The 23095-nt window shown below is 41.4% G+C and overlaps 1 protein-coding gene across 1 annotated transcript in view; it reads left to right on the top strand.

Annotated features, from left to right (window-relative positions):
- PPM1H (protein phosphatase, Mg2+/Mn2+ dependent 1H) overlaps positions 1–23095 on the top strand; it is a 134333-nt gene that overhangs the window by 53727 nt on the left and 57511 nt on the right. Inside the window, exons 2-3 of the mRNA XM_065651531.1 lie at positions 11626–11791; positions 21038–21382. Coding sequence (XP_065507603.1) covers positions 11626–11791; positions 21038–21382 — 511 coding nt within the window. The remainder of the gene's footprint in view (positions 1–11625; positions 11792–21037; positions 21383–23095) is intronic.

Genomic DNA, 23095 nt, shown 5'->3' with positions numbered 1-23095 from the left:
TTAATGCATATTTCTCATTTATGTGACTGTAATTATAATTTCTGAAGACAAGTTGTTCCTTGGTGTAGCAGGATGCAGGGACACACTAAAACTTTATTATTTCTTGATACATATTTTTGCAGATCTTGACATGATTTTAATTTCCCAGTGGTGTGAAAGGAATGGGGAGGATTATGTTCAAGTTACAGTAGTCATTTGGTTCTGGTGTTGACTTTGTTCTTGTTGAGACCTCTCTGGGACTGCGAATGCCTTTGATCACTCCGTGGAGGATTCATCCCATCAGTGCTGCTTAGGTCTGTTTGTGCTGGGCTGCCCATCTCCTGTGGGCCTCTTCAGACACAATTGACTCTCCTTAGTTATATCTCTTCTTAAAATAATTGATGTTGGCCCTGCTTACTATGTTTGTGTTCAGTATTTGCCGGTCTGCAGGTTTTCTGGTGTGCCTGAATGTGTTTGCAAGTGAAGACTTAGATTGAAGTTTCATGGGAGCCAGTTGTGCTTTTGCCTATTGACTTGGGAAGGGGTAAGATTCATAATGGAGGCAGATGTGCAGCACAAGGAGAAGAAACAGAAGTGCTGGAGAACCATGACCTGGTAATAGCTGTGCAGGTGCTCCTGTTCCCGTTCAGACCAGACCTAGGTCCCAGCCCAGGGCTGTTTGCTGTCTCAGGCTTCACAAGGTGGCAATGAGCATGTCCTGCTCTGTGCCAGAGCCTGTGTACACACTGGGTGGCTTTGTGCTTTTTTCCCCACTGCGTTCCCATATGGACATGGTCCTGGACAACCTCCTCCTGGTGACCCTGCTTGAGCAGGGGCATTGGACCAGATGACCTCCAGAGGTCCCTTCCAGCCTCAACTGTTGTGTGATTCTCTGGTGTTGCACCTTCTGAAACTGCTCCTTAACCTTGCCGCACCTCCTCCACTCTTGGTTGGGGGCACGTCTGTTCATCCCACCCCCCTTGCAAGGGCAGCAGGTGCCTGTGGGGACAATGTACCCTGAGGTTCAGCCCTGGTGCCGCACCAGTGCTCAGGTCCATGGTGTCTGGGGCACAGTGGGACTGGTTGAAGCACACTCCTAAGTCATGTTGTGGCCCACCATGGTAGTAGGTGGTGTGCAGACCCCAGAGCCTGAGTACCTTCCCCTGGGTAAAGGTAGCAGATGGGGCTGGAAAGGACATCCTCGTGTCCAAGCCCTACACAGATGCATGGACAGACAAACATTTGCTCACTGCAACATGCCTGCTCTCAGAAATTCTGCATTTGGCTGGGATTCTTCTTTTTACTGATTTTTACTAGGATCCCTACGTTGACTTTGTCTCCAAATCACCACTACACTTGACATTTTGCATCTGTGATGCCCAAACAACGAGCAAAGATATCAAGCACTTCGACATATATCACATGAAAACTTAATGTTTTCAGTGACATAACACTTAATTGAACTTTGAATAGCTTGCCCCAGAAATACCTAATATTTTGTACTGGGGCGTGCATGTATGTGTATATAAAATATATATAAAGTATAAAGGTACTGCAGTATTTTCTTAATCTTGTTTAGCATTAAATACTGTGGGTGGGTGGTTGTTTGGTTTGTTGTGTTTGATTTTGGTGTGGGGTGTTGTTGTATTTGTTTGTTTGTTTTTTTTTTGGGGGGGGGGTGTTGTGTTTTTTTTTTTTTTTAAACCTTAAATTTGGGAAAGCTAATTTTGGAGTTGGCTGTAGCTCCCAAGCAGAATGAATGAACACTATACAAATGTTTTGTTGGATCCTCAAGATTAAGGTAGCTGCTATTTTTCTACAACCTTTTTTTTTCAGGCTCAGGATTTCTGATATTTCATTGGCTTGCATTTAGCTTATGTTTTAACAGCTTCAAAGATGAGGTCTAGGAAAGTAATTTTAACAATAGAAGCAAAAGATTGTGTTCTGAGGCACGTTTCTCTTTCAAAGAAACATTGTAGTGTTTTTTGCACATGACACCTTCCTGACACTCTGCCATTTAATGTTCTCTGAGAGGAAAAATGATGGATGTAAAACTCCAGCAGCAGGGTGTAGTTTTTCTTTAAGCTATTCTTTAAAATGAGTGGCTTCAAATTAGTTTTCTACTTGTGCATTCTTGGTAATAAAACTGTATGTTATATTTTCTCTTTTTTCTTTTTTTTTTTGTCCGCAGGTATGTGTGCTTTCATACATACACAGTTTGCTCTAATGGCTTCTTAAGAATAAATTAGCAGATTGACTTATTTCAGGTTATAGGGGCTTCACAATACCTGCTCTAGTAGAGGGATATTGTGAATAAGGCATTAGTGCTTATCTGTGGAACTGTGTAGACTCTCTGTCACACTTGGAAAGATTAGTTTGGGGCTAATTTAAGTTGACAGCTGTATAAAAGGGATTAGTACTGTCACTGCCAAACTCTTGCTGTTAACTTTCACACATGCTAAATATGAGAGAGAATTTTTTTGAAGCTTGGACCAGTTTTGCATAAGCCCTTTATCTTGATTTCTCTTAACCCTGAGAGAGCTGAAACTGCAGCCTGCAGCATCATAGCCTGATGGTGTGGGATTTACTGAAGTACTTTAAACACATAACTTGCTTCATTGTAAGTATAAGGAGAGCTTTTATTTGCATATAATTGGCATTGTTCTAAGGAAGAAAGGGTTTGTTTTGGGTGTGCTTTCAAAAGTAGAACTTTCGGAAGGAAATCAGCGTGGAAAAAAAATTGGCATTTTTTTCTTCATGCATCCTTGCCATGTTCAAACACCCATATATGAATCTACAATAAAACTAAAATATTTTTAATTCAAATGGGGCTGGGTTTTTTGTGTATGTAGTAGTAGTAGTAGTAGTTGGTGTAGTAGTAATAGTAGTGTTGAGCCTGTAGACTAAGTGAATATTTCTGAGGCCTGGATGCCCTTGCTGTAGAGATTAGGGGCAGGCTGCTGTCCCTGCCCCTTCATCATTTTCACTAGTGTGATTTGTTTATTTCTGTCATGTAACTGTGGGGGGAGAACTGGACCTCATATGCAACCATTCTTTCTTCCATCAGACTCGTGTCTCTACTGTGTCTTCCTTATGAGGGATGCTCATGGTCAGGACTATCCTCAGCCTCGTGTGCACACGAGTTGTACATCTCATGGGAACAGGCATGGAAGTGGCTACTTTTTCACGGAAACATAGAATAGAATCATAGAATCATTTAGGTTGGAAGAGACCTTTAAGATCATAGAGTCCAACCATAACCTACACTAAACCATTTCGTAAGAGCCTCATTTATATGTCTTTTAAACATCTCCAGGGATGAGGACTCCACCACTTCCCTGCATTAGAGGGAAGGGAATAGAAGAACTTGGGTTCTTGTCTTGAATGTGAGCTCAAGGATAGATCCAAAGATGTTTCTCATCCAAAACCAGCTCAAAACCACTATCCATAGATGTGTTTCTTGCTATGCAGCACAAAGCCAAGTATTGCTCGTCAATGAACTTTCAGTATCGCACTTGAAGGCCAAGGCAGCAAAATCACACGTGTGATAAAATGGTTGGGAACAAAATGAAGGAAAATCACCATCATGATGTGCATAATGTGTTTTCTTAAGATTGAGTCAAGTGCATCAGTTTCAAGAGTTGTCAGTCCTAATGTGTAACATGAAGTCAAAGGGCTATTCACAGGCTAATGAACCATGATAAAGTATATTCCTGTAGAAATGTACCTTTTCTTTTCACACTTTGTTGTTGTTGTTTAATGCTTTCTGCTTCAATTTGATGCTCTCTAAACTTGGCATACCAGCCAAAGCTGAGAATCATTCTTTGCCTTAGCAACAATAGTCTAGAAAAATCTCATGATGCACAAAAATCTTAATGTGTTTGTGGAAATATACCCTGAAGGTCAACTTCACCAGACTGACTATGCCCTATTCATATAAGAAGCATCACTTGAAGAACTTTCAAGGCAACCTCTTCCTCTAAACCATGGAAAGAAATTCAGACCCATTTATTCACAGATCAGCAGGAGATAACTTAGTTAAAAATTTGAAGGAGGAGAAGAAAAAAATGTAAGAAAATATGTTACTGGAAATATGACTAGAAGGACACTGGTCAACGTGAAGTTGTTCTTATTTCCTTCCAATTCTCTTCCTTAAACTTTTTCAGCAAGCTTTGAACAGATAGCCAGACAAGGTTGCTTTGGGTAGGACGATGAGTAGTCTGACATATCTCTTTGCAATTTCACTGTGCTATGTGGGAAAGAAACGGTGGTTCTCTTACAGCGTCAAGTTCATCTTTGCTTTTATGATCTCTTCTCACCCCATACTTGTACCTAGTACAGAAGGAGTGAGGAAGGAGAACTTTGTAATTAGTTTTGTCAGCTGTGGCTGAGAGTGCTCAGCCCTGAAGTGAGATCATGCTTAACCACATTTGTGTCCCACTGGTCTGGCTCAGCATCTGCTCTGGGCTCACTGTCCATTGCTTTTCTCATGTAATACCTGCATGCTAATTACCAAAAAGAGCTGCTCATCCCAGTGTAGTGATCACAGAGCTTGCTCCGTTACTGTGACCTACAAGTGTCTTGTTCCTTTAGTATTTCATCTTTTTTGGAAAGTGTAGCTGGATGATATGCCCTGCAACAGCGTTTTGGGAAGTGCGTACACATAGTGTCAGAGTGGACTTCTCTTCCAAGACAACATCAACTTGAGTCAAAAGAGAAGCTGTGTTACCAGTTTATGTTCATTTACACTGAACTTGTGGCAGAAATTTTTAGAACTTTCTTGCATTGTTTTTGACTTCTTTAATGTATTTTAAATCTCCAGCGTAACTGGTGTTCTACTTTGAGCCTTGCCTATTTTAATCTCATATTTAGTCCTTATCAGCTTGGTAAGTGGGTCCTAAAGTGAACTTGGCCCAGTATACCAGTGTAATTACTGATACAAGAACCCATATTTTCACACTGGCTAAACATTCATTTCCTCCTTGGTTAATAAAATGAATGTTTTATTCAAACCCATAGATTTAGAGAACCGATTCAAGGATGGCTTCAGTTTCTGCTCACAGTGGACAATTCTAGTGGGTGTCTTGGTTTTGATGTGAGCAATGAGCCAGTAACAGTAACGAATGAATGAGAGTGTTTAGGCTGCTTGAAAAGCTGCCTTTCATCTGCGGGAGGAGGTGAACAGCCAGGAGGAAATATCTTTCGAGTTGATTCCCAGTGCAGAAATAAATCTTGTGTGGGTGAAGGAGGGGAAACAGCCACATACCTGGAAAGCTAAGACTACAAATGAGATGACACAGAAAAAGGCAGTGGCATCCACTCACATGCTAATCCATTAGGGGAGAAAAAAAAAAAGAAAGAAGAAGTGGGGCAAGAAAAGCCAGGAATACTTGTACGAAAGACTTCTTTTTTTTTTTTATGGTATCGCAATCATCATTCTAAGACTGTCGAAGTTATAACACGAAACTGTAGGATCATGTTGTCCGTTGTTTATAGGTATGTTGTTTGTTCATCCGGGTTACTTCTGTGTTATCAGTTGTGTTGGATGCAAGCGGGCGCCATACCTGGGTTGCAGAGTAGCGCATGTCCCCAGCTGCTCAGAAGAGGAGGGAGGCTGGTGTAGCTCTCGCGAGCGGCTGGAGCCTGGCAGGCTGGAGGGGACGGAGATGGGCTCTGCGCTGCCTGATGAATTGATTTGTTTATTCAGCGGCAGAACAACTACAGGTGCCCACTGCTACTCTGAACCCCCAACCTGAAATTGAAAAACGCAGTAAACAACAAACTGACCATGAATGTATCGCCTTTATTCTACCTCCTTTTTCCTAAGCCTGAAGTAGTAATGAAGAGCTTTAGCGTTTGCCAGGGTTTAACAAACTGAAGTTTTTGTGGATCAAATGAGAGCAGGTTCCTCAAGTAAAGATACCTGGCAGGCAACTTTCCATCACCTCAGCTAATGGACAGTAGTTTAAGCTTCTGTTGTGGCCTAAATTTTCCTCTAAAGCAAGTGCATTAGGTGACTTTTTTTTGACTTTTGTTTGTTGCATGGATAGGGTGTGACATTTTGCCATTATTCTTTTTCTACCGTGTGAATAGCAGGAAGGTTGTTAAGGTATCTATTTCAGAAACTTGTATAAGCCAGAAATGCAGAAAGTCACTTTTATACACAGCAAATAAATCACAAACCTCAACAAAAGCCCTTGGTTATCATTGCTTAATTCTTGTGATGATGGAATACAACCAGTATTTCATAGAAAAAGAATCGCTTACTTCCCCAATAAGCCATATTACTCTTTGGTATTGCTAGTAACCTGAAAACTGATAATAGAGAAACAAGGAGCATGCCAAGTTGCATAGCTTAACAAATGTTTAAGATTATATGTCTACTGAGTTAAAAAAATTTCCTTAGGGAAGAAAGATAAAGACACAGTTGGGAGAAAAGTTTCGGTTTGGTGATTGAAAGTTTGAAGCAGATAACTTGTTTGTAGATAACTTGTTTTTAATTTATATTTTTAACATCTCATGGGACTTTCAGCTTTTGTTTGAGTAGAGTTGAGATCTGGTTTCAGCTGACCTTTCCTGCCAGGATGGCTTCCAGCCTGGCGTGGCCACTTCCTCGCTGACAAATGCAAGTTGATGCATCTCCCCCTTTCTCTGCAGCACTTTCTTTTTTGAAACATTTGTAGGTATTTTGGTGTTCCAGTGTCAAACCCTGTGGACTACGCAGATAATAAGCACAGCCTCAGCTTCAACCTACGTGGTACAAGCACAGGCTGCTCAGACCTTTGCTCTGGAAGTGCTTGTGTAGGATGTCTTGACCCTTGCAATAGGTCTTGCAGAGGAGGTGGAACTGGGAATTGTCTGCACTACTGTGGAGAAGAAATTTGCCTTGGCAGAGGAGAAGCAGATAGGTTTTGGAGTGCCCTCCCATGGTCGCAGGTGGTGTCAGTTACCCCACAGCTCAACTAAACTGAGGGGGTAGGTCAGGCTCGCTGCTTACAGGTTTTATTTCTTAGCTTGGGCAGGTCTAGTGTGTGTGTGTGGCCAGGTCCCACGCTTCTCCTGCTGCCATGTAGCTCCCCAAGCTCTTGTAGCTCTCCTAGTCCTTACATTTCAGAAAGCATTTTTTTGTGCGTACTGCTATTGTCATGTGTCATTCAGAATTTCTGCTGAGCTCTTTGCCTTTACCTGTTATTTTTATCTAGTTATGTTGCATATAAAATTTTGCTAGACTTGCAAGTTTGAAAAAAAAAAAAAGTACTTGGTCAACTACTTTAATTTTTTTTCAGAATTTGGGATCTAGACCTGGGTAAAACTCTACTGCTACAGCACAGCTTGGAACTTTTGCTGAAGCAAATGCAACTTAATGTAATCTCAATGAGCACAGTATATGGAGGAGTAAAACTGTCAAAGAGTATATGTACTAATACAGGTGTGAAAAATAGAGGACTGAATGCTTCAAAAGACTTCATCTGTTTTTTGGGTTGCTGTTTTTTCTTTGGTTAGGAAACTTTTATCAAAACCTGTTTTGGATTTGTTAACCTGGTCTGTTTTGGTTCTTGTAAGATAAACTTAGGATTTTGTAGTCAGTGACTTTGGCACCAGAGTTTCAGAGCTCTGCTTGTTGAATGACGAATAGAAGCACAGTGTGACCTACATTTCTGTTCAGTTGGATGGTATTTGGGGTCTTGTGAGATACCAGTAGAATGCGAATTGTGAGCCACACAAACTAGCGGGCTCCTGCCTGGGGGATTTGCTTTTAGCTGAGGACGTGTTTGAGATTAGTCTCTTAAAGCACTGAAGTGTCCATCAAGGTTGATGCAAGAACCTCTTCAAGTGTGACCAAATACCACCACCTCACTGTGCAAGCTTCAGGAAGCTCCTGTTTGCAAAGCAGGAGGTATTTTTACTAGCACTACTACAACATGAACTGATCCTTAGGATTATTTCTTCATTACAGAGCAATGTATTTGACAAAATAGAGACAGCTAATACTGTAAAAAGAGGCGCTTCTGATCCAAATTAGATATGTTATTTGGGTTGAACTTCGTAAAAAATTGGATAGGAAATAAACAGGTAACGGGGGAGAAGAGGGAAGGGATTGAAAGGAATTGGTCATGAATAGGTCTAATCAAACAGTTCCTCAAGGAATTGCTATGAAGAGAAAAAGAAAAGCAAGTATTCCCTTGAAAACATCTCTAAATAAAAGCTAGAGAATTATATAGGCCTCTTTTTTTAAAATTCCTTTTCTCAAAATTTTATTATTATCCTTTGCATCCGTGAGAAAATGGAAGTGAGGACAACTGTATGATTGGAGGGTGCTTTTTTGGATGGGGGAGGGTTTTTTTGTATTAAGTGAGAGAAGGTGGTGCTTTTGTTCACTTTACTGGAGGATAACTTATTTTTCGAGGCAGACAGAAAAAGAGATACGAAGGGGAACTGAAAAGCTTAGGAAGCTGAGGCACTTCCTGTGTGGAAGGAGGGGAATGGTAGGTTTTCCGTAAAAGTTTTCAGAGGTCTAATTAAGGGTTACCTTTTGGAGATACAAACATCTTGCCAGTTCTGCTTTGTTATTTATATAAGCAGCTTAGATGTGGTTTTTGTCCTGTTAAGTTACACTCTGTGAGAGCAAGAAGAGACAACAGTAAAATCAGCATTGGAAAGCTGGTTGAAAGAATTGCCTCCAGGAGGGATTTAAGAAGCTGCTGAGAGAAAAGGATTTCAAAAGGCAGCAAAGTCAGAGATGTTTGAAGCTAAGGAGGTGGTGTTAGCTGCTTGTGTGCTGGGCATCAGGCTTTGGGATTAAAATCACACGAGGCTTGACTGCAGCCCTCTTCCAAAGTTTATTGATAAGATGTGAGGGTGGAAGAGGTCTTATGTCAGGAGAGGGGCAGCTTTTGGCACCTAGACCCTGTGTTACCTGGTAGCACCCATAGGCACTGTTTTGATATTATGATTAGTTCAAGTCTTAGGAAGGATTTCCAAAATAAACTTAATCATCTGCTGGAAAGAGGAAAACTGGAATTTGGAGAGATTAAATAAAATTCTGTGAGGGAATATATAGTGACATCCCAACCCCCACATCTTCTCAGTATTCTGTTCTACCGGGTTCCTTTTGGCCATATCCTCTTCTAGCAAGGTGTTTGGTACGCAGGTTCAACCTCCAGACGTTTCACAGTAGCTGACTGCCAAGCTACTCTGTTAGGTCACTTTGTTCTTGTAGCCTTTCTAATGTACTCAGTGCCTTGACAACTTTTCTTGGCAAGAGCTTTATAAAATGATACCGTATTGTGCATAACTTAACACGCCGTTAAACATCAGAACATCTCCTACCACACAAGTCCTGAAGTCCGTCACTAAGTTTAGAATCCAGAGCAGCTCCAATACTTGAGTGATTTTTGTAAGGAATGATAAGTGGTAAGGAAGGTAGTGATTTTCGTAAGGAGTTGCTTTTCTCTATTTATCTTCTGCTTTTTTTTAAAAAAATGGGGTTGCAAACAGCTAGCAGCATCAATGAGGAGACTCATCAGTTAAACCGAATATTAGCTCTTCATATGATAAAACTACACTTTCTGTGCTGCTGCAATATTTTAGTAATCGTTGTAGCATTTCAAACTAAAGGGGCATTGGTCAGCTGATTTAAAGTCTTCGGTATTTGTGCTTTCCCAACCCCCCACCCCGTTTCTGAACGTGTGCTTCAGTTTTTCCTAATATGTCAAGAAAATGTCAAGTTTTCAGGCTGGAAGCTTATTGCATCTCAGTGTTTGATCTGCAGTTGCTCAAAGGTCAGGCACTGCAGGAGGTGAGTGGTTAAGCTGCTCACAGGTGCCTTGCAACAAGATGCTGCTTCATCTCTGCTCTCTGTGTTGCGCAAAATAATTTTATCCACAGTTGGTGTTTGTTTACAAGCATTTCTTGTAAATAACCGGTGATATTGTGCATACAGATGTCAGACTGCTGTGTGTGACATTTGGCAGTGTAGGGAAACTTTTTGTTTCTGGAAGCAGTTAATTGTAGTGGATGCACCTTTTCATAGAGTAAGGCTGTCTTTTTTTCCAGTCACAGGCAGGAATACTCATTTGCATGTCACAGTATCATGTTGCTCTTAGAAAATCAAAAGAATATTTTACCTTTAAGCAAGGCTGACACTGAATTGACATTTCAGCAAGAGCAGGCAGGCTGGTGCAGAGTGCCCTGCGGGCCTTCCTTTGGTTTTTGTTTTCATTTCAACAACCTTTAGCAAGTGCTTTCCTGTTATGTAAAATCATACTGTAATGAAAACATTAGAGATCAAGAAGTCAGGTATGTCTTGAACTTGCCATCAGGTTTACGATGTGTCTTCAAGCTGTTTTACTTTCTGGGGAGATATTGTGTGCCTGATGTGAAACTTGGTGTTTGTGCAGTAGTAGAAGTGCTGTCTCTGATGAGCAGTCAACTTTTTAGGTGACTCACGTGCTGATAAAGAGAAGTGGTTAGATGGTGTTTGTAGAAGATGTCTTTGCTTGGTTGGAACAAGGCATGGTCCCAGCTTGCACAGCTTTTTCCCTGTGTGAGCCCAGGACTGTCAAAGCACGTGTCCTACTGAACGCAGTGTCAAATGATGCAAAATGAGTCAGTTTGTGATAAGGTTCTTGTATAGAGAGCGGAAAATGTGTTTCAACTTGGCTGCCTGAGATGGATGACAGTAACCACAGTATCTTGGATAATGCAGAGTTCTGATGAGGGTTTTTAAATGTCGGTGGTGGAAGAGCTGTTATTTCAGCTTCATCACTGGTGGAAGGAAGATGAGCAGTTGTGGCGCAAGTCTTGGGATATCCTTGGCTGTCCAAAGCTTGTACTGAGCTCTCAGTGCTGGTTTCTGCATGCCTGCAGCTTCTTGGTGCAAATCTTCTGCTCTCTACACTTCAGGTGGGATACAGGTGTGAGGGTTTGCAGTTTCATTTCGTGGAGGGGGTATCTCGTTCTGCAGTGCCAGAGGGGTATATTTAGTATGCGTCTCACTGTATTGCTGTGGTACAAGCAAGCTCAACTTGCATGTTGGAATATAAGGCAAAACCTTTCCTTTGTATTTTCATCAGAGCGTTTTTAATATGTGCCCTTTAAACAGACTAATAGCAGTTGCACATTTTTCTGTGCCTTTAGCAGTAACAGCTTTTTAGATTTATAGCAGGTATTTTGTTTGTCCAAGGTTTGGAACTTGACAGAATCCACACCCTTAGCCAACAGGTTCGTTATTCACCGCAGCAGAAAGGCTGGCAGGTAGAAAAGCAACTGGAGACCTCATGTTTCAACTAGGAGGCATTAAGTGTTATCAGACCTGACCATCACATAGTCCCTTTGAAGAAAAGCATGATATGCCTAAGGGTAAAATATGCTTATGATACTATTGTTTCTTATTCACACAGTTCTGTGAAAAATGTTTGTTGGGCCCTACATAGGTGTATGAAAACAAACAGCATGCATGTCTGTATGTATGTGTATAAGAAAGTCAGATATTTTAATTCAGTTAGTATTTGCAAGGCTTCTGGGCTATGGGTCTGTACATATTGTGAGTCACATATGAGATACAGATGGAGGCTTCTGTGCTTTACTAACTTGGACATGTCCTTTATTTTCTCTTTTTTTTTTTCCTTTTGTTTTTTTTCTTAGGGTAATAAATGCAGGGAAGAGCACGCACAATGAAGATCAAGCCAGCTGTGAAGTCCTCTTTGTCAAGAAGAAAACTGGAGCCGCTAATTCTACACCAAACAAGAACTCAACAAAACGGAGGTCATCGCTGCCCAATGGAGAAGGTCTCCAGCTGAAAGACAATTCGGTAGGCAGTCTTCCGTGTCTTGTCAGTTGTGCACTACAAAATAAGTATAAAAGAATGTGGCAGTATGACACTAAAAGAGCTACTCCAATTTTTTACTGAATGTTTCACGTATTTCCAGTTATTTATTAAATATCTCTGCTTAAATACAGCACACTATGTTTTTCTTAGCTCTTGATTTTTGACTTCTTGAATTGACAAATGCTTCTTGTATCTAAAACATTATCCAAATCTTTGGATTTTCCTTTTTTGTTTCATTTCTGAAAATATAATCCTGATAAACTTACTTCTGCAGAGTACTGTGAGTTTAATGGCTGTGGTTGACTTGTCCAGTGATGGCCACTGCAAGCACAGCAGTGTCACCATTTATACAGTTATACACTTTTATTAAGGATTAGACAGTCACTTGGGTTCTTTTCACTGCAGCAGTATTGTGTGTAGCAAGGTTGGTTTATGCAGGTTGGGTAAGGTCATCTGACACACTGAATTCAGTTATTTTTGCAAACTGTGGCCCCTCACTTTGTATGGAGTGATATACATCATGTGCTTTTCTACTGGCAATCGTCTGCTGTTCTTCATCTGTCTTGTTTCCTGACTGGCTAATTACTTCATCTGCTCTTTAAGCATGAGCTCAGGCACCAGCAATGACTGATAGCGTGCATTTGATTCAGATATTTAGCCATGTAACACTAAATGCCCTACTTGAATGTTGGAGTTGGACAATGTGGGGAGACCTTATTGCAGCCTTTCAGTACTTAAAAGGAGCGTGTAAGAAAGACAGACTTTTTAGCCGGGCCTGTTGCGGTAGGACAAGGTGTAATGGTTTTAAACTGAAAGAGGGGAGATTCAGGCTAGACATGAGGAAGACATTTTTTCCAGTGAGGGTGGTGAAACACTGGCCCGGGTTTCCCAGAGAGGTGGTAGATGCCCCATCCCTGGAAACATTCAAGGCCAGGCTGGACAGGGCTCTGAGCAACCTGATCTAGTTGAAGATGTCCCTGCTCATTGCAGGGAGTTGGACTAGATGACCTTTGAAAGGCCCTTCCAACCCAGACTATTCTGATTCTGTATGCAGTCTTTCTGCTGCTGGGAGAATACAAATTTTTCCTAAGTGATAATCAGTCTTTCAGTGGACTATAAGTACCTTTTTTGGGTTATTTTTAGCTTTTTGTTTTAAATGAGGTTGTGATGAGCTGTCTGCTTCAGTGTCTCTCCCAAAACCCCATGGCTTGGTACACCTGGTGGCTGCAGGGGTTGGTCATCGGGGACCTGAGCAACAAACATTCCTCTTGCATTGTGCCCCTCAGCGCCTCTTGCTCCTCCTGTTCTGTTTCACTTTTCATTAATGCTGCAACATTTTCAGTCTCTTGACAGGTATTCCAGGTTTGCAAATAGCCTTGTTCTTTCCTCTTTCAAATCCTTCCTTAAATCACCTGTCCCAGTTCCTGTGTGCCGATATTCCTCGTTGTATTCAGACAGTCATGAATTTTTTTTCAAGTACATATTTGGACATTCCTGGGCAAAGAATTGTGCCCTGTACTTGCTGGGACTAATGACTTCTGCATACACTCATGCAAGGCAAAACAGAATGTGTTTTAATAGTCTGTGTTTTAAAAAGTCTTTCCTAGAAAGTCCATGCAACTGTCTGCTATTGATTCACGCAGATACTTGGTTCCGTGAGGGTATTTAATTTTTGTATGCATTAATTATGTTTAGTGAAGCAAGCATTTGGGCACAGTAGTTGTTTGTGTATATAAAACACATCAAGATAAGCAACAATGTGCTTTGTTCAGGTGATGGGTTGGTTTGACACAAAGAGCATCGCGGTGTCACGCACACTGCAAAGATCCCTCTGCGACACCAACCTAAGTAAACACATCTTGGTGCTGTGTAGAGATACTAGCTTCGATTTAGCACCACATTTAATTTCCAGGCCTACCGTGTGAGAAACCTGGTCAGGGGCCTTTGCATCTGGAGTGTGGGAGGATGTAGCTGTACTGAATTTGCCTGTGTTTTCATATTTTGGGGGCATGCACAGGACATAGCTTTGTAGCAATGTTTCACAAAGTCCAGTTAACTTCCAGCTTTGAGTAGTATCAGATGTTTCTTGAGAGCAAAAGGCACACTATGTTGTATATACTGCATGGTTAATCACCTTCCTCAGAAGGAACATTTTTCCAAATATTACATAGATAATATGTTTAGATTGCATTAAAAATATCAGGATATAAAACTATTTCATTACTGGAACGCTATCCATCATCATGGTTATCATATTGTTATGATAACATAATGGTAGGGTCTGTAAACTGACTGCATATTTTTGAATGCTGTTCTTTTTATCCTTTTTAAATTTAATGTTTGTCAACCTTGTTAAATATCCAGTTGCCCTGTGCTAGAAGAAGTATCTCCTAGAATTTTCTGATTTCTCTTCCTCTCTTCATTACTGTATTTCCTGCTTTGACTCTCTATCTTTTATGTTGAGTTTGGAGTAAACAGCCACTTCCTTTCAAGCTTCTTGAGAGAAACATTTTTATTTCAAATCTTCTGTTCTTTTTTATATTTCTGACACATTTTGGCCAGAAATGAGCATAATGTCTGAAGTGAGGAGCCAGCTGATCCGTATAATATAGCGTACTTTTTTCACGGTACTTGTTATCATGTTCTTTATATGTTTTCTTCTTATCTACAGATTTACTCCTGTTTTCTACATGACACTTCAATGAGTAGCTAGAGCACTCATTATTTAGCTGTGTAAAACCTATTCTACCATGTTATTAGACCACATCTTGTGAATTTAAATTTGTAATGTATTTTCCCCAAACAGGCAGTATATTTCTGGAGAAAGTTTTCTACTAGAGGGCAGTCTTACACTAGTAATTAGTAGAATTTTTTCCTTGGTACTTTTTTTTTTCTTCTGGTTGAATATATTTTAAAAGGAAAAAAAAAAGTACACATTTCTATAATGTATCACACTTTTACATTTTCATTTTATACTGTAAAGTATAATATTGTGATTTGCCTTCACATGGCATTGTTAGGAAATATTTTTTGAGTACTGTATGAGTTGGTATTAAATGTGATAAGGGTACAACTTACTCTAGGTCAGCAGGATGTAGAATGCAGACTTGATACACTCCAGTGCATGGTGTAATATCACCCTGGAAAGTATTTAGTTAGAAAGCCAGAGGCTGAATTCTGTAAATGCCTCCTAGGGAAATCCTACCATAACATACAGTCCAAAATAATCTCTGAGTGCTGAAGCACCTTGTAGAAATATTGAAGGAAGAAGAGATGAGGGAAACAGTTTATTGGGTATTTGTCTGATGAAAATAGAGAGTTGTTCTTGTTCTTGTTTAGTTTTTTAAACTGTGGAACACAAGGGAAATAGGAGCTGGAACTTAGAGTGTCTCTTTTAACAGAGTCCATTTCATCGTCCTCAGATTTTTCTTTTTTCCGCAGACTCTTTGAGAAGGCCATATGCCATCTTTGTTTTACCCTCCTTTCTGGGAAGTTTGCAAAACTTAAATGGCAGCTTCATCTGAGCTCGCGTGATTACTGTTGTTTAATGCTGACCCCACCGATGCAGCCCCACACTTTGGCAAGGCAGCTTAAGGGAGTGGGAGATCCACAGGTTGTCCGTGTGGGTTGGGTGCTGCTGTCATGGCTTTGACTCTGCGGGTGGACTCTGGAGAGCTTTCAAGGGTGGGAGGGAGGAGGTGATGGGCCAGAAGTGAGGAGATGGAGAAGTGAATGTTTCTTCAGCCCTGACACACACAGTAACCCAAGGAAATCTGTTCAGTAGCATAAATAGGGTTTTCTTCTTGAAAGAGTGGGTGATAAACTAAGCAGGGCAGCAAAAGCAAAGGCTCTGCAAATTCAACCCTAAATTAACTCTCTCCCCTTTCCCCCACCCCATTCTACTGCTGCTTGATTAGTCATATTTGCCCTCTGTCTCCATTCATGAACATTCCTTTTAAATTGTGCAGCTTTTTCACTGGCACTATTTTTAAATGCCTTTATCTATGGGGTACCTTGCTGATGAATACTGAAGACCATCAGTGAGCGAAATGGAAATACTATGCAAGGATATTGTCATAGTGACAGGTTGCAGGACTTAAAGTGATGCGTTATTAATCGTCATTGTAATGTGAAGATACATAACTACTAATTCTGCAGTTTCCTTTGTCACAAAGATGTGACAGAGTATTGCTTTGTGTGACACAAAGTTGTTTACCACAGGTAGCTGGATATATAATTGGTAATATGGGCAGGCTTTGCTCTGAGGATGGGGTGGCAATTGTTCACCCAGTTCAGACTTTATGAGAACTAAAGATGTGCTCTAATGCATTTTGTGAGTGCAGTTCATATTTGGAACAATAATAGTCAGAGTGGGTTGTGCTTTTCAGAATAAATCTTTAGTGACAACATTATTTATTTGCCTGTTTGGAATTAGCTTCATAAAAAAATTGGCAAGGTTTGCAATGTAAGACCACTGTCTAGCTTACCTGAAAAATTTGTCCCAAATTGCTATATATTCCTAAGGCTGCCTTTTTTTTTTTTTCCTGTAACTAATCCCAAATTATGTGTGTGTATATATATGCATTTTCTTTCATGATTTCTCATCCATTGTTTGACCCAAAATTTTGCATGTCTTAATTATGTTTTACAATTACAAAAGCTGGGAGACTGCTGAACCTTCCTGAAAGCTAGGTCAGCAGTTGAGGAGCCTGAAGCTTATTAAATCTCCTAATACGTACTGGAAATGAATTCTAAGGTCAGTGCAGTGAAGAATCTGTTTGCCCTTCCTGTGTCTGGTAGCTATTCAGAATGTCGTTAAATCTGAATCTTTTGAAAGAAAATCTAAAAGAAATCACTGTGGTGACTGATCATACTCCCACTTGAGGGCTCTGTCCAGTTAAAAGAACAAATGGAACTGATGCTTGAAAGACTGCTTATGACAGAATACCACCAGAGCTAGTAGAAATAGATATCTTGGTCTCTGAAAGTTTACACAATGTCAGGACTTTTGGGAAGAAGTGCAAACTCCCAAATGTGAAAGAGAGAGAACAGCTATGCATATGCACACCAAAATATAGGTATCTCTTGGTGGCTACGGAGGTCATCTCAACTATAGGAGGAAAAGCAAGGACTTTTTTGTGCTTTTTGTCTCGTGTGCCCTGACTGCCGGCCCTTGTTCATTCTCTGAGTCACTGCTATATTTGAATCATGTAATTAATTCTCATCAAATTAGTATGGTTTTGGAGAATTCATTTCTTTCAAATAGAGGAGCTGTTTTTATTCTCAGGGTGAGGGAAAGGAATTTGTTTCTTCTTCCTTTTTTTAGACAGCTATTATTCGTGGTTATACTCTCTTTGCAAGTTCAGAAGTAAATGAATTTTTGTAGGAATACATAGAAGTTTTTGGAGACTAATATCTAGGTTACCATAATGCCTGCAGATGCCAACTAAAGTTAAGGCCCTAGAGCATCTCATACAGAACATGTGCATAAGAGCAGTGTTGTGGTAGTCATCTCCCCTGACTGTATATACTTATAACATAGACCTCTCAGTTATCTGGGGTACTTCTGCAGTTGACAGGGAGAAAGAAATCTACTTTGGAATGAGATAAGCATTGTCTGAAAGTGTGGGGTTTTCTTTCTTTCTGCTGAGTATGAGGGCAATTTAGAGAGCTATGTTGGAGGAGTGCAGCGTAGACCTCTGAATATAGCTGAACTGGTAGCAACACCCTCTCGTTTAAGAATCTTGTCCAAAAATGACAAGATCAGTGAACTCCAGAAGAACCACCATAGCTGATGTGGCCACACCATGTTCATGTCAGCGACAGCCCAAGAATACAGCTCAGGCCCATGTGAGCTTCTCTGTCCTAATTTGTGCTGCCCATTGGCTTAAAGGAAATAAGGGGTAACATTTCTGTTTCACTTTTTGTCGTGGGCCATTGTTCTGGTCTGTTTTAAAGCTTCATGGTCTCTGATGGTGCCTTATTTGATGACCAATTTTACATGAGGCTTGTTCAGTGGACATATCCAGTGGTGTGCTCATAATAATGAGAATGAATTGCATTAATAACTGTTCTCCTTCACCTTCTGAAAATCTCTAATACAGACCCTGGTGGGGGCTTGCTTTAGGAAAAGCTTAAGAAAATTAGTGTTTGTGAGCAGGCTTTAAACTTGTTCTTCATTGTAAGATTCTGTTATACTTTGGGGGCAGGAGGAAGGTGATGACAAAATATCATCTTCCTTTAGGTGGAACATAAAATATTTGTTTCAGTCGAATGCCTTTATGCTTTTTCCCCCAAAGGCAGCACATCTCTAAAGGAGTACACCTTTCGAATGACATGAGAACATAAGCTGTGAGAACATTATCCATGGTGCACCATAAGGTGGATTTTGGCCAGGGAGCCAAGCCTTAACAGAAAAATGGGAGCAGAAGTAGTTTCATCTGCAGCTCCCAGGAGACGCAGTGTTGTTGCCATTTCAAATAAATGGCTTCAGTTTTCAGCTGAAATACTTTCACATTGGGATACTTGTTTCCCTTGGCAAAAACTTCACATTTTGCATGAATAGCAATCTATTTTTGCAAACAGGTTTTTCAGTCAGTAATTCCATTATCCGTTAAAAATGGCTTAAGCAGAATTTTACAGCCAACTGTTGTGTGAACTTGGAGGGATTCTGAACCCAGAGCAAGATAGCACAGCTGCCAGTCATGCCTTCAGGGGTGAAATTGCACATGTCTTTGGTGAATTTACCAGATTGGATAAGTGGGTGGGACTGGCTAAAGAGCCGCATTCGGAAATGTGTACATTTGTTGTTTTTTCCACCATTATAGGATGTATCCTGTGTGATCCTTACTGTGGTAAGTCATCCAGTACTATAGGACAGCACTCTCTTTTTCCAGCATTTCAGTAATGAAATAAGAGTGCACAATAGACTGCTGAATTCCTTCTCTTGGATGAGCTCTTCACTGTATAGATGACTATATTGTTAATGCACTGGTTAAGAATATGTTTGAACTTTACTACAGCAGCAACGCCATAAGCTAAAAAAAAATAGACTTTTATGTAATTTTAAGAATCAAGGCTTTTAAATGTGCATTTCAACAAATTAAGTTATAAGTCGTAATGCTTGTTCAGCAATGAACTCTGCCCTTAGAACAGCATGAACTTATAGTGATGGTCAATATACATCTTGCTAAAAGGGACATTTTACATTACATTTTGGATGTTGTAGCTCAGGGCAACAATGAATAATGTCTTTTGGATCTGAAAATGACAATTCACAGTGTTCTTACTCCAGCCTATCTGCCCTGCCCTACAGCCAGTGGTTGGCACCTTTGTGGAGAAGCTGGAACAGCAGAAAATAAAAGGAGCTGCAGTTTCTAACCCTGTGCATAAGTGTGAAATAAGCAGCACTTTGGGCATGAGGTGATGGGATACAGGTGGTACCTGGACTACATGCCGATCCATTGTGTAAGGGAGCAGTGTTTGGGTGAATGAAACAAATCATGTCATCCTAAATTACACCACAGTCAGCATGACATGCAGATACAATTTTTAAATTCTTTGACTGCAGTGAGATCTAGGTTATGCTTTCTTAGTATGAGGTGTTTTGCAACAGTATTGGCTGATTCCTGTCCCTTTCAAGATGATTTATTTCTAAATCCGTATTAGTCCACCCACATCTGACTCACTACGCAGCCCCACAACCAGTTTTAGCATAGCTGGGAGAAGGTGCAAGCTTCACAAGAAATGGAGGGGAAAGGAGAGACTGGAAAGACTCTTTCCACGTTGCTACCAAATATGCTGTCATGCAAAGACTAGTATTAAATGCTTCCTTGAAGATTTCTAGGTGAATTTCTCCCCACCAAAAGTTGAGATTATCTACAGCATGGCTCCTTGGTATTTTTCAGTCAGATCAGAGCTTGTGCTGCCCAGACCTTAGTTTGCTTCCAGCCCTGGGTTAATGGGACCTATCTGAATGATGAAGAACCCCACCACAAGGACGTGGTTTCTGCTGAAATCAGAGCAGTAGTGGAGCTGACTTACACCTATCAGAGAAGACCCTGTGGAGCAGAAAGGGAGAAATACTTGAAAGTCACAGCACTGATCAATAGCTGCTGAACAAATATGTAACTTTACCACATATACCTTAATTTTAATAATGAGGTCTACAAAATTTACTTTTTCCAGGTACTCTGCCTGCATGACAGCGGTTGTGCTGACTGGCATGCTTGGAGTTGAGCTAAGAAATAAGATCTAAATGCATACTGTTATGCCAATAGCTATGCCAAAACACTTGCACAGCTCTTCTGATCAAGGAGTATTTCACTCCAGTACTGTACAGGAGACTTTTCAGAGGCCTGGTAAGAACTAAGCGGTGAATGTGTAGGTGAGCGTGGGTGGAGTGCAGCTGATCCCACTTGCGTCTGCCATCCTGGAGGACCTCTGTGCTGTGCTGGTCCTGGGCTTGCACAGGCAGGGGAAGCCTGACCTGTCCCACCTGCCAGCATGGATGGACCTTATCATAGAATCATAGAATAATTTTGGTTGGAAGAGACCCTCAAGATCATTGAGTCCAACCATAACCTAACTCTGTCACTAAACCATGTCCCTAAGATCCTCATCTATATGTCTTCTAAACACCTCCAGGGCTGGTGACTCAACCACTTCCCTGGGCAGCCTGGTGTACCAGTCATGGCAAGTGGGGATCACATCTTGTTACTAGCTGTCAAACTGAGGTCCTTCATCTCATGCCTAGTGGGAAAAAAAAAATCTATCGCAGAAGTATCAGGTGCTGTCTTGTGTGGAATTTTGGTCTCCATGGTGGTAGGTCCGTCATTTATTAACGTGATTTTCAAATGCTTTTCTTTGGATCTACATAGTCATCAGGAAAATAATTTAGTCTCACAATGGTAGTTGTGCTTGGTCAGTGCATCTTGTGATGGCTGTAAGGTAAGAAAGATTGTAAGTTCAGCTTTTTTTTGGGGGGGGAGTAAAGAAAAGAGGAAAAAAATGTAGGGACATATGGCAAAAATATACATTACTTCTTCCTGTCAGAGCTGTACTAACACAGTGGCTATTACTCCATTTCAGAAAGAAAGCTACCTCTGGGAAAGTTACCTGTGTTTTACCTGCTGCTCCTGTGCCACTGGCTGCTCTGTCACCTCCCTTGTGGCTGTGTAACAGTGACCATCTCTTTTCCTTCCCTTTCTTCCCCTCCTGCTTCTTCAGGAAACAGATGGGATCAACCTGTACTACTGGTCCCTGTTTGATGGACACGCTGGGTCGGGGGCAGCTGTGGTCGCTTCCAAACTGCTGCAGCACCATATCCTGGAGCAGCTGCAGGAGATCGTGGACATCCTGAGGAACACGGCCGTCCTCCCGCCCACCTGCCTGGGAGAGGAGCCCGACAACCCATCCGCCAACAGCAGGACGCTGACACGGGCGGCCTCCCTGCGTGGTGGTGTGGGGGCCCCAGGCTCGCCTAGCACCCCTCCAACACGCTTTTTCACTGAGAAGAAGATCCCACACGAGTGCCTGGTTATTGGGGCCATAGAAAGTGCATTCAAGGAAATGGTATGTATGTCTCGCGGCTCAAGTACATGTTGCATACATTTGTGAGTCACATGGCCTGGAGCAAGTGAACATTTAGGGACATTTAGGGATTTTTTTTTAACTTTTTTTTTTTTGCTTCCCCTACTTAAACACCATCTGAGTGTGGACAGAATTATTTAAGAGCCTCAACAGCTTACCTGGTACATCCCTCTGAGGCAGGAGCTGCACCTGAAACCCCAAGCAGCACTACAGCCATCCTTGTGGATTACTTGGCTCTTAGAAGCTTGGTGCTTTGTTTTTTGCCTTTTTTTTATTTCCCTTCTTTTTTAAGATAAGAATTAGTATTGCCTCACAGTGGCAGGTTTCAGCATTGGCTGTTATCATAAGATGTGTATATGGGCACACACTTTACAAAGCCTTGTTGCCCTACCAGAGCAGCAGCAAAGGCTCGCAGCATCCCTTGCACCACCAAGACACCTTGTTCGTGTTGCGCACAAATACATAAACAGGTCATAAAAGGTCACGTCAGGGATGTGGATGGGGGGCAGCATCCTTGATCTAGTGACCTGTGGTTCACATTTGTGTTGGAGTGGCTCATAAAGCACAGTAGTGACTGCAGAGAGCGTGTGTGCCGCTCTTGACTGAGGCAGGCAGGGCGTGGGTGAGCAGGACATGAAGTATGTTCCTACCACTCACTTGACTTGTGTACAGCATGAACAACTGAGACGAAATCACGACCCTATAGGAACAGAATATCCATCAATTTCCCCATGGAAGGCTGCCTTTTCTCTTTTGTAATTGATGTAGCTGCTCTGCACCTGCCCCCTTCACTTCTCCATGTTATTAAAAATAATTCTTGTCAGGCAGAGCAGAGGCTTGGCCTGCCAGTAAGTACACGTAGATCAAGTCTTAGGAGATCTGATCTTATTCTTTTATTTTATTTATTTTATTTTAGTTGCTGTTAGAAAAGCCTCTTATTTGAGCAGAAGGTTTTTGAACTAATGAGTGTTTCCCAGATGTTTTATTTGTTCTCTGAAAGGAAGTATTCAAGCGTTGCTTTTCCTGATATATGTGAATTTTGTTTAGTACGTGCATCTAATTAGAGATTACAGCTTTTATTATAACAAAGTGGTGCTTCACTATGAATTCTGATAAGCCATTATTTTGCTGGATTCTCCTTCCTCCCCAAGGAAGTGTGGGCAAACAGACCTACCAACTGAGGATGCATGAAAATCTCCTGTCAGTTTATCATGCCTTTTTCAGGAAGGGAGGACTAGCTTGCTCCCTTCTTTGTCAAGAAAGAAGGGAAAAGATGACACTGCCCATCCACTGCACCCTAGTGGGTTCAGATCACGTGTAAGAGAGGGACACCAATTTCATGCTTCAGTTGGGGTGATTTTTCAGGCCAGAAGAGTGCCAGGCTCTGAGTGCATGACATGATTCTCTCTCTCCTGTTGAAACTGGCACCAAGTGGAGGAGAGATGAGAAATGGGCTTCGTGGGACTGGAAAGCAAAGGTAGGAGAGGTAAAGAAGGGCCATTTCAAGTGCGCTCTACCTTTCTTACGAGAGCAGTGGGGGCATTACCCATTGCTGCCTTCCTAAGTACATCTGAGTAAGCAGGGCTGTTACTGCCCTGCTTTACTTTGAGTTCACATCTTTGTTTGATAGGTGTTCACGTGAAATACCATCTCAGCTCATGTCCAGGCACCTGACTGCTTGGGAGGGCTTCTATG

This window comes from Caloenas nicobarica, chromosome 1 (genome assembly GCF_036013445.1).
Source record: "Caloenas nicobarica isolate bCalNic1 chromosome 1, bCalNic1.hap1, whole genome shotgun sequence".
NCBI lineage: Eukaryota > Metazoa > Chordata > Aves > Columbiformes > Columbidae > Caloenas > Caloenas nicobarica.
Note: the sequence above shows the minus strand (reverse complement) of the source record. Positions and strands in the feature narration are given on the sequence as shown.